Raw genomic sequence first — 14,430 nt, forward strand, 5'->3', positions numbered from 1 at the left:
CGTGTGTATGTATATATATATAAATTAACTTACCAGATGTAATGGATTTATCTTTTTCATTCCTGTCACTGGATAGTATCTGAGTGTTTGGCTGCTCTAGTTTAGGTGCTGGGCCCAGTATTTTCTTTGCTAGCCTTTGTCCATCCCGCCAGGATGTTGTACTTATTGTGTTGGCACCACCTAGACAAAGAAAAAGGACACAAAACAGGATTGACAAACAGCAACTGGAAAAAAATATGAAATACCGGGACTTGCAGATTGAAGTTGAACACAGATGGAAAAAGAAATCTGCTGTTATACCAATTGTGATTGGAGCCCTTCTAGCAATTCCTAAAGGACTCCCTTGATAACTGGAAATATTTAATTTATCGGACCTAAACACCCTAATTTTACAAAAAGCTACCTTGCTTGGAACCACCTATATTCTTAGATGCTATTTTAACAATTCTTAGATCTTTGGTTAGGACTTGAATTATTAAGTTTCCACCAATCTTAGACTGTAAATCTAACTGTATCACATATGATGATGATGATGATGATGATGATGATGATGATGATGATGATGATGATAATTTGGACTGAAAAACAAGAAAACTGATGGCTATTCATTATTCATTACACCGCCATAGTGATACTGATATATTACACCTGCCCTGCAGAAATGGAGACAGGTTTACTTCAAGTCAGAAGAACTGCCGAAGAAGAAAAGCATGCACTGGCTGATTATGTAAAAGACAGTCATGAATAAGCTCTGATGCAAATTAAAAATTGGAACTTATGGAACATACAGGAAACAAAACCTGAGTATCAAAATAATGTAATAAAAACACAAACAGAATGCTGGCGAAGTAAAGCATTACAGGGTCAATTTCTACAAAAGATCGAGGGGAAAGTGGATAAAAGATAAAACCTGGGAATGGCTTGCAACTGGAACATTAAAAAAAGAAACTGGAGGCTTGCTTTTGGCTGCATAAGAGCAAGCTATTCTAACTAATGCAATCAAGGCCAGAACTGAAAAATCATCAAATGATTCGAAGTGCAGATTGTGCAAAGAAGCAGAAGAAACAGTAGATCATATACTCAGCTTATGCAAGAAGATCACACAAACTGATTATAAACAATGACATAACACAGTTGCCAAAATGATTCACTGGAACATCTGTAAAAATTATCATGTGCCAGTAATGAAAAATCGGTGGGAATATATAGTTGAAAAAGTAGAAAAAATAAGCAGATTAAAATATTGTGAGATTTCCAAATACAAACTGATAAAGTCTTGGCACATAACACACCAGATTTAACTGTGGTTGATAAGAAGAAAGTGTGGATAATTGATGTGGCAATACCAGGGGAAAGTAGAATATAAAACAAAGAATTGGAGAAGATCACGAAGTATCAAGAACTGAAAATCAAAGCTGAAAGATTATTGCATAAACCAGCTGTGGTGGTCCCAGTGGTTATCGGCACTTTGGGTGCCATTCCAAAAAAACTTGGATGGCACTTAGAAAATCTGCGCATTGATAAAATTTCCATCTGTCAATTACAAAAGGCCACACTGGTTGGATCCGCACATATACTACACCAATACATTATGACATCCTAGGTTCTTGGGAAGAACTCAGTGCCAATGAAGGCCAACACCAGCTAAAGAACTGACAGCTGTGATTTCACATTGTTGTGTAGATAATAGCAACAACAACAAAGATAGTACCAATAGTAATAGGCACTTTGGGTGCAATTCCAAAACATCTGGAGCACCACTTGAACACCATCGGTATTGACAAAATCACCATCAGTCAATTGCAAAAGGCAGCTTTACTTGAAACAGCTTATATCCTGAGATGATACCTTTAATATTAAACAACATCTGCCTATCCGAGGTCCTTAGGAAGGACTCAATAGGTGGGCAAAAATGCCAAATCCAGTCTAAACATCTGGCTGTGTGACCACTACCACCAATAATAATAATAAATTAAACTTGTATGCCGCCTGACTCTCAATGACTCTGGGTGGCTCACAACAGTTAAACAAAGAAATTACAATAAAATGCACCTGGTTTAGAATCAGGACTTGAGAGCTGTGCAACCTTCTGGGTTTTACGCACTGGTTTGTGTCCCTTTTTTTCCTTTCTTTCAGTAGATGTCTTTATCACAGTCAAATCCTCTTCTGAAAAATGTGTTGAAGAAACATTAGCACAACAAGGAAACCCCCATCAAAACTACAGCAGGATGTTATCCTATTATCAAACTTTCAAATCAGAATTTACTGAAATGAGGTATGAAATAAACTGCCAATTTTAATTTTTATTTCTTTAAATTTACAGGAAGTCTCAGAAACAGGGCTTGAAATTATTAATTACAGGTTCATGGGTTAAGTAAGTCAGATATATAATAGCACTTTGCTTTTCATGTAATTATTCGCAAAATTATTCTGGCTATTTACCTGCCAACTGGAATTCTAAATCTCGACATAACTCTCTACTGAGGTTCAGAAATTCCTCTTCACACCATACTTTTCCATCAGGAGTACGAATCTTGGCTTCTGATGGATTGAAACCTAAAAGAACAGCACAATTATCTTTAGCAAGTTAAAATAGTCATGACATTCTATGGAAAAAGTCTTATTTTGTGCATCTGATATATTAGATATCAAAAATAAAAATATTTAGATTTCAAGTCTCTACTATATGAACAAAAGAAGCTGGGAAGTTTCTATCCAAACACATTAAATATCAAGGAAGTGTGGAAATGAGTCATTAAAGAAAAAGCTAATCACAAAGGAGGACAAATAAAGCATAATTTCCAAATACTTTATGCACATAATTGACAAATCCTTACAAAACCATTAGAATACAATCACTATATTGTACATCTGCTGTACATTTGTAGCCAATTATTTGTTATCAGCTCCATTAGAAAAGTCTTCTAGGTAAAATAGTATACATAAAAAAAAACCCACATATAACTCAAAAGCAAGTAATATCCACAGAGGGTCCCTAGCCATATACAATGCAATTGACAAAGAAGAGGAAAAACCTATGATATTAGACATCACAGTAAAGTTTGAAAGGTGAGAAAAACAGTAAAAACCCTAGTCTTTAAAATAATTCAGTGTTAGGTGGGTTTTTAATCAGGACTAGAAAAGAACAATGGAAATATTTGCCTTTATTTTACAGACCAGAGATTTTCCCCCACATATACATTTTATTCAAAAACTATGTACCTTTATAGGAGGGAGCTGGAGGTGCAGCTGCCACTTTTCTGACTTTAGGAGTCACTATATTTTCAGGAGCTGTAACAGTTATAGGATGATCAGAATATTCAGGATCATGTCCTCTGATAGTCAGTTCTTCTGGACACTCCCATTGCTTTCTAATTCGTTCTTTTAGTTTTTCCAGTTTAGCATCATGCTGATGCTGCTTTAAAATATCTAATCTATGGGCACTTGAGGTACTGGCAGAAGAAGCTGATGATTCTACCAACTGTAATTCTTTTAGTTCAGCATTTTGGATCGTTGTACTTGGAGTTGTTTTTGTATATTCATCTCCTCTGGACTCTTCACTTTTTTCTTCCTCTGATTTTGTAGGACTCACCACATCTGAACTTTGCAAAGCATCAATTGCTGGACGGTCATTCAAATATCGAACAACAGTTTCATCTGTAGAAGATGAGCTTTTCAAATCTCTACCATGCAAATCTGGTTCTCCTTTTTCATAGGTCATACAACTTCCTTCTGCTTTATTCCCTGCTTCTTTACGCTTCAGACATCTGGCCTCCAATTGGCAAGAGGTTTTATAAGATGGTGACCACTGAGAATCTCTAACAGAAGCACATTAAACATTAAAATAAAGACAGGAACTCTAATGAACCTATGTTTGACATAAAACAAAAACAACTTTGAACTTGAGAGAAAGAGATAAGCAATTTGAAAATCTCTTCCTTCCTGTCATCCAGGCCTTTTCATTTTGAAGCCACAGATGTCCCAGCTCCAAGATAATAATTCCTGTCTCCTCTGAAGTTCCAAGACTGCAAGAATACAGGACACAGATTGGCATTTGCACTGTCAGGTATCCAGAGCACCTTGACTATTAAAAGCCAAACCAGCAAGTCCCCTACAGTACCCTTTCCAGCTCCACAGCATGAAACAGCATAGGAACTTCCTTAATAGTGGTGATACTGCAGCTCAGGTAGACCTACTGTTTTCCCAGAGCATGAGCTGAAACTAGAATGCTTACTCTCTTTCCCATAAGAACAAAGAGGGAATGTGGCTTATAGGTACCTGCTTCCACCAAGCCAAAGAGAGGAGAAAGCACTCCAGTCGTTGCTAGAGAAAGGCAGGGGATATAATACAGGGGACATGACCCGGAAGTGTCCCTAGGGACAACGCCGGCTCTAAAGGCTTAGAAACGGAGATGAGCACCGCCCCCTAGAGTTGGACTCGACTGGACTTTACGTCAAGGGAAACCTTTACCTTTACCTATAATACAGGGGAAAGAATCTAATTTCATGAATTACACTCTTCTCCAGGATAAAATAGCACCAAAGGCTTAAGTACAGTAATTCCCTATTTTTTTCTTTCCCCAAGTTCCATTTACTTCCTTCCCTCTCTCTTAGAATAGTGGCAGTTACTATCTCTAGCATGCAGCTAGTATCCTACTTGGTAAAAACATTGTCTTCACTCTTAAATTACAAGCAATATCACAATCAGGAGTTCCATTTCATGAAATCCCCTTTAAGGTGAAACAGAGAGCCAGTTTGGTCTAGTAGTTAAGGCTCCAGGCTAGAAACCAGGAGACTGTGGGGACTAGAACTCACAGGCATGAAAGTCAGCTTGGTGACCTTGGGCCAGTCATTCTCTCTCAGCCCAACCCACCTCACAGGGTTGTTGTTGTGGGGAAAATAGGAGGAGGAAGAGGTATTAGGTACGTTCCCCACCTTGAGTTATTTATATTTATATTTTCCCCCTTCAAAAATAGTAAATAATTATGCTTACACTTTAATTCTATAATCCCTGCAATAGTAAAATGACAAAAGGAATCAAACTCACCTGACACAAGTCAGGGGCTGACGAAATTCAACATGTCCATTCTTACTCACGTTGCTATCCAAAGTGGTAGCACGAAGAGGCCTGCGGAGACCACTTTCCTTGTTTTGACTGGAAGACCTGCAGGCTAAAGCAGAAATCAAGAAATCTTTCATGAATCTCTAAGGATTCAAACAGGAGTCAAGAACAGTGGTAAAAATTAACCATTAGATAACCTCTTCAATATAATTTCAAATGTATAAGAACCCACAGAAAATTAATTAATGCAAGAACTGCATTGATTATACACACACACGTACAAGTTTGAGCTTTTCACGATATTGCAAACAAGACAGTTACATAATAAGGCATAATTCTGGTGTGCTAGATAAATTATGACTACTAGAAGGCTGTGACAGGAGAACACTGTCCTGCCCCAGTGTGCAAAACACTGCCTTCAAATTTAGCAGTGTCTGGAACTTAAAAGAGAATTTCAAATTTAAAATGCTGCTCTGTATGTTTTACTCTTTCTCACTCAGCTTTTGTCCAGAAGTTTGGACACTGTTCAGCTTCAATCATTTGCACTTCCACACCCTTCTTCATAGCAATGAGACACTGTAATTCAAAGTAGATAGTCCTCGCTTACTGACCACTCGTTCAGCGACTAAACAGTCGCTGTTATTATGTTGCTGAAAAAATAACTTTACAGCCAATTTACGACCATTTGCAGCATCCCTTAGTCACTTGATCACCATTACATATTGTCCTGTGCCTGACCTGTGGTTTTTTCTTTTTTCCCCCCTTGCAGAGCAGAGAGATTGGAAAGAAAGAGATTGCAAGAGAATAAGATGTTTGCTCTTCTACACATCGAAAGCAACACAATCACACAGCAGCCTGGGGCTGGGAACTGTGGGCACACAATGCTAACAGCTTACATTTCTCTCTTGCAATCTCTTCCCTCTCACAGAGCAGAGAGATTAGAGAGGGAGGGATAAAAAAGCAAGCTATTACTGTAGGCATTCTCTCTTTTGCCTGACCCTTCCCACCATCACAGAGAGATTAGAGAGGAAGAGATTCCAAGAGAGTAGTATAAATTGTTTCCGTAGCCCACAGCTCCACCAAGCATTGCTTTTGATGTGTACAAGACAGTAAGCAGGTACTGGAGTATTCCAAAGGGCGGGGGAGTGACTAGGAGGCAAACAAAAGCCAAAGGTGTGAAACTGTCTAGTTTTGTCTCTTTCCTGCTGGAAAGCACAGTCATGGTCACGTGATTTACCACTTACCAATTCAGCTGTACTGGGAGCAGGAGAAACATTTCCCAGCCACTTTACTGTCTTACTATCCCAGTGCAAAATTACGTTTTTAATACTGGCCCAGTTTAATTAACCAGGTAGCTGAATGAGACTCAGAGCTGAATGTTATTTACACACTCTATTTTCAAAGACTAAATTAGTTTTAAAATTATACTTTTAAAAACCCTAAAGTGAGAACGAAACTATAGGGAAAGATAGTCATATACTTGTGAACCACTAACAGAAGCTTTATCATTATGCCAAATTTATAAGCTCAAACTTCATTTTCTCCTACTTTCTTTATATTTATTTTATTAAACATTTTAGAAATGATAGAGAAAATAGAAAAAGTAAAGCTCAATAAGTTAAAAAAGGTCTAAAAAGCCTAGGTGGTTATAATTTTCCAGTATATAATTAATTATCAACAATGGAATAACATACTGCTTTAAGAAACTAAAGATCAAAGCTCTAATCAAGGATAAACGTTAAGAACCATATGAACATTAACACAATATGAAGCTATTGATGAGCTCAAATGTCAAACGGCAGGACAGTTATATCATTAATTACAAGCATTGTGCAGCTTTGTTTTCATTTCAGCATCGTTCGGGAACAAAAGCGGCTTTAATATATAATACATCTTGGAGAGAGGCAAGAACAGGAGACGCCTCTTGCTAGTCGTTTTCTACTACACACTGAAACGTTTAAATAGAACTCTCATCTCTGGTTTGCAACTGTTATCTCGGAATAACAGTGATGTCACCGGTCCATTCTGTTTATAGAAGTCTTTACTTACCTTAGTAATAGTTCTTACCATGTATAACCACAACCTATCTCCTTACTTCAAATGTCAGAAATGACACACTGAAGCATGGTTACTCAAGGGACCACTTATGCCTTAGCATTCTGCACCTGTGCAAACTCATTTGGAAGCAGTCTAATCCTGAGAAACAATTAGATCACACCTGTCCTGATTACCAGGAAACACACTGAGACAATGACTTGGTCTCTAATATTTATTAGTAGTACTTAACAAGAATCCTAACAAACTGAGGAAGCGTGGGAAAAACCCAGCCATATAAACCCCAAAGGTTAAGGCGGTCCCGATCTGTGTCTCTTTGAATGGCTGAACAGTTCCTCAGTGCTACGCATGCACTTGACAGTCTGGGTGGGAGTCCCCTGCTCGCCATCCTTACTCATGACAACACCTCTGTAAATTGTACAGACTCATTGCAGGCAACTCCCAACTTTCCTCTCAGTTCCCACTACTACTACGGTGTCCTTTATAAAGCCTTAATAAGGAAGGAACAGACAGTATGTTGACCACTCAAAAAGCCATAGTTAAAGGTGAAAAACTGATCTATTTTACCGTCTCTGTATAACATAGATGGATAATTAAGTTCAATTACTGAACGGTAAACAGTTTAAAATTTAATTATATGCTGACATCATCATTATTATTACTATTATTATTATTATTATTTATATTCTAGAGGTGACGGACTCGTCCCTGGGGGAGCTGGGGATGTTGACGACCGACAGGAAGCTCTGGCGTGGGCTGGTCCATGAAGTCACGAAGAGTCGGAAGCGACTAAACGAATAAACAACAACAAATTATTATTATTTAAATTTAGAAGCTGCCTGCCTCCAGAGCAATTCTGGGCAGTTTCCACTTTTAAGAGAATAAGAATCAATAAAAGAAGGGGGAAAAAAGACCACACTACATATCACACACACACACCAACCACTCTACTCTAAGGCTTGGAAGAACAGCCAGATTTTTAGACTTCCAGAACAACATCAGGGTGGGAGCCATACATATCTCTGGGGGAATACTATTCCAGAGGGCAGGCACTGCAACAGAGAAGGAATGCTTCCTATGTCCTTATAGTTGGCACTGTTTGATTGAAGGCACTCAAAGCACACCGATTCTGCCTGGAGGACAGGTGGCCCTTCAAATAACCTGGCACTATGCCATGAAGAACTTTATAGATAATAACCAGCACCATGAATTGCACCTAGAAGATATTTAAATGTATAGATATAAATATGTATAAATATTTAAATTTATGGTATGCTATCGGGAAAAAGAATGAGTTGAATAAATAACACATGAGTAGACAGTTGCTCATGTGTTATTTATTCAACTCATTAATTGGATTTTATATTTCTTTCAACAGTAAGCAAGAGATCAAGAAACACCCTTCTTATTTCATCAACAGCCACTGGTAGGAAGAAATGCAATTCTATAAAGTCAAATGATTGAAGAGGCATAAAAGCACTCATACTAAATACATCATGCATAACTGTATACTTCTTTTTTACATTTAGCCCAATTAACCTAAATAAGGCAGGGGGATAACAAATCATACTAGCCAACCTTATAAGCAATGGTACATTGGACTTACAATGGACTTTTTTCTACAGTGGAGATAGGCCATCCTGCAATTAGTATCTCCCACTCTGGAGGCAGGGCTAAAAAAAACCTTCCAAAGATGACTCTGAGGGGAGAAGACTGTTCCTTTCATTTCAGAATGAAAAGCCAGGAAGAGAGCTTAAAGGATAAAGAACTTAAGAAATGTAGGAGGGAAGTAGAAAAAGCTAGACTATGCCTTTCGGTTCCAAATATTGATAGGATCCATTTTCCTCTCTTCTTCTCCTTTGTAATGCCTGATAGGGCTGGTTGCTCTGTCTCTGCTTTAGAAAAGGATCTTCAAAGTAAGTCCAATGCATCATTTTCCTATAGCAGACCCAGGATATTCTACATTGGGACCTATCACAGCTGTCCCTGGGAGTGGATCTTATAAATGTAAAACATTTTCTTAAGAAGAGGGAGGAGGTATAATCAGACTTGCAAGATTCTGTTAATATAGCCAATTTCAATAAAAGTAGCTTTACCCTTCTTGTGGAATTGATTTCTTGGTCTATGAGGCTGACAATAATCTTGCAACTCTGATTGTGTTGTACCTCCTTCCCCTTCTTAGACTCCAGTGAATTAAGGAAGTATCTATCTGAGCCACCTCCAAACATTATCTGGATGTTGTGGACTTATAAAATATTTTACCCTTTGTTGCCTTGGCAACAGAGCTTGCATATCCCCATCAAGGTCATCTTCCTTACAAGTACGGAGCAGAGGTGAGGTAGAATTCCAGCTGCTCTGTATGGCCGACCAAGGCTATCCAGACTGGGTGTGCAACCCACTCCACTCATATTGACAACACTGGTCAATTCAATTCAATTGATTTTATTACGGTCACTGACCAGTACAAAACAACACTGGTCTTGTGTCAATGGTTTCAGTCACAAGAGGGGTATGACTGGGTGTTGAGGAATACCATGTGCCTCTAGTCAGGTTAGGTCACTGAAGTTGCTGGTTGCTCCTAAATCAATCACAGCCATGATCTATATGTTCCTCTGGCCATGAACCTGCAGAATCATACTTACTACAAGGTCTTGGCTTGGAAACTGTTCTATTGCTTGAGCTTGCTGGACACTACATCTTTCTCTAGAATGGGAACCCATCTAGACCGGGTAGTGAAATTTCCCTGACAGGAGGGATGGCAGTGTTACTTCACTAAATATGTGGAGGCAAAGGGATCCTAGCCTCTGCAGTAGAGGCGTAGGCTAATCTGTCTGCTGTGCACCTTTCTTCAGAGACAAATGAGATCAGGCTCTCCCAACGTGCATGGGTTCTTCAGGATATAAGAGGATATTTCTCCCAGGGGCTCACAAAGGCAGCATTTCTGGCCTGAACAGGTTCTCAAGGAAGTAAGACAGGACCATATTTGTCACTGCACCAGACTCCAATCAATCCGCAAAGTTGGATCAGGCCCTGCAGCACAGATGGACAACAACTCTAGGCAATTCATCTGGTATTTCAGTTGCCAAGCCTTCCTGAAATTAAGCCTACCAATATGGCTCCATTCCATTCTAAATCTTGAGCAACTGCCTGAAGTCATTCATGTACACAGCTGTAGGTGGCACCTCTGCTATAACCGTCAGACGCAATGGGTTTTGGTGGCTGATTTGGTAGGCTCCTCAAACATTTTTTTTTAACTACCTTATGAATTCATCAAAGTGGGCCAGCAGAGGGCTTTGTAGCAGGGGCAATAGAGTAGTCCACTTCACAGCTGGACCAGTTAGCAGGCTAATAACGAAGCCTACTTTATTTGGTTAGATGTAAAATCTTCAGAATGAAGGCTCACATATATTTTTCAGTATGCCAAAATGCTGGAAACTACTCCAGCAAATCTTTCAGGGATGCTACAGGACACTTGTGACACGCAGGCTTAAAGCAATTGGCTGGTTCTGCTGCAGTTTCACAGAATCACTCCTGGCAATCAGGTGGAGCAGCTGTGTTCTTAACAGCATATTTTCAGTTTGCAATTCCTCCATTTTCAATCAAGGCACTAAAATTGGCACATTGTAAGAGTTTTGTGGCTTGGAAACAATTTGTCCTATGCAAGGTAGGCAGACACAAAACATCATTATAACTCTTAGAGTCTTTACTGTCACGTTGTAAAACTTTTGATAGCAGCTGGTGATAAGGCAAATATCTTAATTGAGAGCAATTAAAGCTTGGTGAGTTAGAAGAGTTTTTAGCTACCCTGTACTTGAGTAGTTTGCAATCTGCCAGCAGGAGTCATTTAGAGGCAGAGATCCAAGGGTAGCCCAAAGCAATCCAAAGGTCTAAAACAAGAGAGTTCCTCACATATCTCCATGACTCAAGGTGGTGGTCTGAATGTAAGGCAAAGAATGGGAGGGACTTGAAGCAGGATATCACAATCTGAAGCCTGAGAGTTGTTTCCAATAAAGGAAAAAGAACCTGGAATATACTCTTATGTTCCCCAGTTATTGGTGTGGCTTAATTAGGTGAACCGCTGCCATCTCCTCTTGAGAAGTGATCCCTTCTATTCTGCCTTTTCTAACTGCTGGCATGTTCTATCAGAATTCGGGATGAGGGTCAGTCAGTTCCCACTGCTCAGGTGGTCTTTGAGAGCTACCTCAGCTGTCTGAGTGCCTGCTGGCTCCCCAGGCTGACAATACATCTGGTCTACTTCTTCAGCCTCATACTCAGATTCAGAGACTATAATATCTTGTGCTAAAGCTATAGACTCATGAGCTCTGTGCTGCAGGAACTCCACGTTCTTGTCCTCTGGTTGTCTTTTTTTTTTTTTACCATGCTCCCTGAAACCAGTACTACCAAGAGGCCACCCATTACAGGTGGCTGAGACAATCTAGGGCAGTCGGAGGGAAAAATATGGCAATTGGCAGCAAGGAAGGAACTTTGTTTGATTCTGTTGGACAAATCTAAAATGATTTCCCTGCTCCTCTTGCAGGGGAAATGTAAGCTGATCTGAGAAATCAGCTCCTCCCCTACTGAGAAGATCAGAAGTTCCTGTTCCCTTGACAAAGGGTGGAAAAGAGAACAGGGGACCTGGAGCTACTGAACCGATCCCTTGTGGTGCCAGGGGATCCAGCTCCCTAAGGGAGTAGCAACAGGGCTTCTGGCAGCTGTAAGAATTGTGCAGCTTACGACCATTGACTTGGTAGCCACAGTATCATCTTGTGTATCCCAAGGATAATATCTGGAGCAAACAGAAGAGCACACCAGAGCACCAACAGAGGCCAGTCCTCTGGCTTAGCCCCAGACATTGGAGAGGTCCTCTGATATAACTCTGGAAAGCAAAATGTTCCTGTTTGGTGACCATGGCAGGGCTGAGTCCTGCAGTGCACAATAAAAAGAAATTGGGGGGGGAGGGGAGAAAAACAGAGGCAGAGAAAATTGGCTGAGAATCCTAAGTGGAGCAAGTGTGTACTCTGGAACAAGGCAGGGCCAAAACTCAGAAAGGAAATGTTTCTTCCATTGTCAAAACCTTTTCCAGCTCTGCCTCTGGAGCAGTTAGAGGGAGATACTCACTGTAGGATGGACTAACTCCCCTGTAGGAAAATGGTGGAGTAAACAAACAAAAATGAGTATCTTGGCATTTATTTAGTTTCCCTTGACATGAAGTCCAGTCGTGTCCGACTCTAGGGGGCGGTGCTCATCTCCGTTTCAAAGCCGAAGAGCCGGCGTTTGTCCGTAGACACTTCCTCCGTGGTCATGTGGCTGGCATGACTATACGGAACGCCGTTACCTGCCCACCAAAGCGGTACCTATTAATCTACTCACATTTGCATGTTTTCGAACTGCTAGGTTGGCAGGAGCTGGGACTAGCAGCAGGAGCTCACCCCGTCACGCGGATTCGAACCGCCAACCTTCCGATCGGCAAGCTCAGCAGCTCAGCGGTTTAACCCGCAGCAAATAAATGATTTTTTTAATGTTAATAGCTAAAATTTCAGAAGATTTTTAAAACCAGCATTTATTTATTTTTATTTATATAGCTGCCAGTCTCAAATACATGGCTCTGGGCAGCTTACAATAATTAAAAGCTATATAAAAAAACAGAATACAATATAAAAAGCATATAAAACCATACAAGAAAACACAATCCATAGTTGAGATATAAAATCAGTCAACACTCAAAATAACCACTGTACAGGCTTTACTGCACACCCAGATTCCCAAGCCCAGTGGCAAAGCCACATCTTTAAGGCCTTGCAAAAGGCCAGTAGGGTCGGAACGAATCTGATCTCCAGGGGGATGATATACCAAAGGACAGATGCCACAACAGAAAAGGCTTTCTTCCTGGGCCCCACCAGATAGTATTCCCTAACAGACAGGACCCAGAGCATGCCTCCCCTGCAGGACCTAATGGGATGGGTAGATGCAACCGGGGAGGGGCAATCGTTCAAATAACCCAGTCCCATGTCATGGAGAGTTTTATAGGTCATCGCTACCACCTTGAAGTGAACCTGGAAGCATACTGGTAGCCAATGCAGCTCACAGAGCAGAGATGGAATGTGTGCTGATAGAGGAGGGCATATAACTGCCTACACAGCCACATTCTGCACCAGCTGTAGCTTCCAGATCCTCTTCAAGGGCAGCCCCATGTAGAGTGCATTGTAGTAGTTTATTTGGGAGGTGACCAAGGCATGAGTGACTGTGAGCAGAGTCTCTTGGTCTAAGAATGAGTGCAACTGGCAGACAACACAAAGTTGCACAAAGGCCCTCCTGCAACCAATGCTATTTCAGTCCCTGTCATGATCGCCGTTGCGATGTTTGCGACATCGCAACAGCTCGCATGACAATACAGGGATATGGGTCCTGAGCTGATAAGGCAAGGGCAATAGGAAAACACAAAAAGAAGTAAGGGGTTTAAGGAAACTATGTAACGACCAACTCCAGCAGCCCAGGAAGCAACAATAAAAGGAAACTGACATGAAATTGAATAACAACCAAACAGGCGAGGTTCGGAAGGGCGCGCCCGGGCTTTCGAGGAACTAGAAGCCTGATCGCCCGGCAATGGATCATCACTGCACAGGAAGGCGATCGAGGCGATGCCCAGGGCGCAGGGGGCTGGACGACCTCTCACCTGGCAAGGACGAACTGTTGGGACTCGTGGGGCGCACCTGGAGTAAGGTGGGGTGGAGCGCTGACTGGCACGGGCTATTTAAATCCCGTTCCGGTGCGCTCCCCTCACTCTCAGCTTTCTAAGGGCATGCATTCTATTCCCAAATAAAACCAGAACCTAAGTCTACTCTAGCGTCTGTGTTTTTATTGGGTCTCAGGCAGAGCCTGACAGTCCCATACCCAAGCCTGAAACCAGACTGAAAAGGTCCAGATAATCTGCTTCTTCCAGGATTCTCTGAAACTGTTGTGCAACCATCCTTGCAACAACCTTCCCTAAAAAAGTAAAGTTGGAGTCTGAATTAAAGCTGTCCAGTATGGCTGAATCTAGCAATGACTACTTGAGGAGATGCTGAACCACCGTCTCTTTAAAGGATGGTGGCACAAGCCCCTCAGTCAAGGAAGAATCCACCACCGCCAAAACCCAACCACATGTCACCTTCCGGGAAGCCTTAGCCAGCTAGGAGGCATGGATCTAGTACACAGGTAGCAAAGCTCACAGTTGTGAGAACCCTGTCCACTTCATCAGGCCCAATGGGTTCAAACTCCTCCCAAATAACTAAGCAAGACTGTACTCTAATCACCTCCATAGGTCCTGCCCCAAGG

At 41.0% G+C, this 14,430-nt stretch overlaps 1 protein-coding gene across 2 annotated transcripts in view; it reads right to left on the reverse strand.

Moving 5' to 3' along the window:
- Window positions 1-14,430, reverse strand: part of CEP350 (centrosomal protein 350) — a 100,050-nt gene that overhangs the window by 61,956 nt on the left and 23,664 nt on the right. For both annotated transcript variants that reach the window (XM_063298461.1, XM_063298460.1), the window contains exons 5-9: window positions 5,047-5,170; window positions 3,223-3,818; window positions 2,443-2,556; window positions 2,053-2,166; window positions 34-180 (exon numbers count right to left, since the gene is read on the reverse strand). In XM_063298461.1, the coding sequence (XP_063154531.1) occupies window positions 34-180; window positions 2,053-2,166; window positions 2,443-2,556; window positions 3,223-3,818; window positions 5,047-5,170 (1,095 nt within the window). The remainder of the gene's footprint in view (window positions 1-33; window positions 181-2,052; window positions 2,167-2,442; window positions 2,557-3,222; window positions 3,819-5,046; window positions 5,171-14,430) is intronic.

This window comes from Candoia aspera, chromosome 3 (genome assembly GCF_035149785.1).
Source record: "Candoia aspera isolate rCanAsp1 chromosome 3, rCanAsp1.hap2, whole genome shotgun sequence".
NCBI lineage: Eukaryota > Metazoa > Chordata > Lepidosauria > Squamata > Boidae > Candoia > Candoia aspera.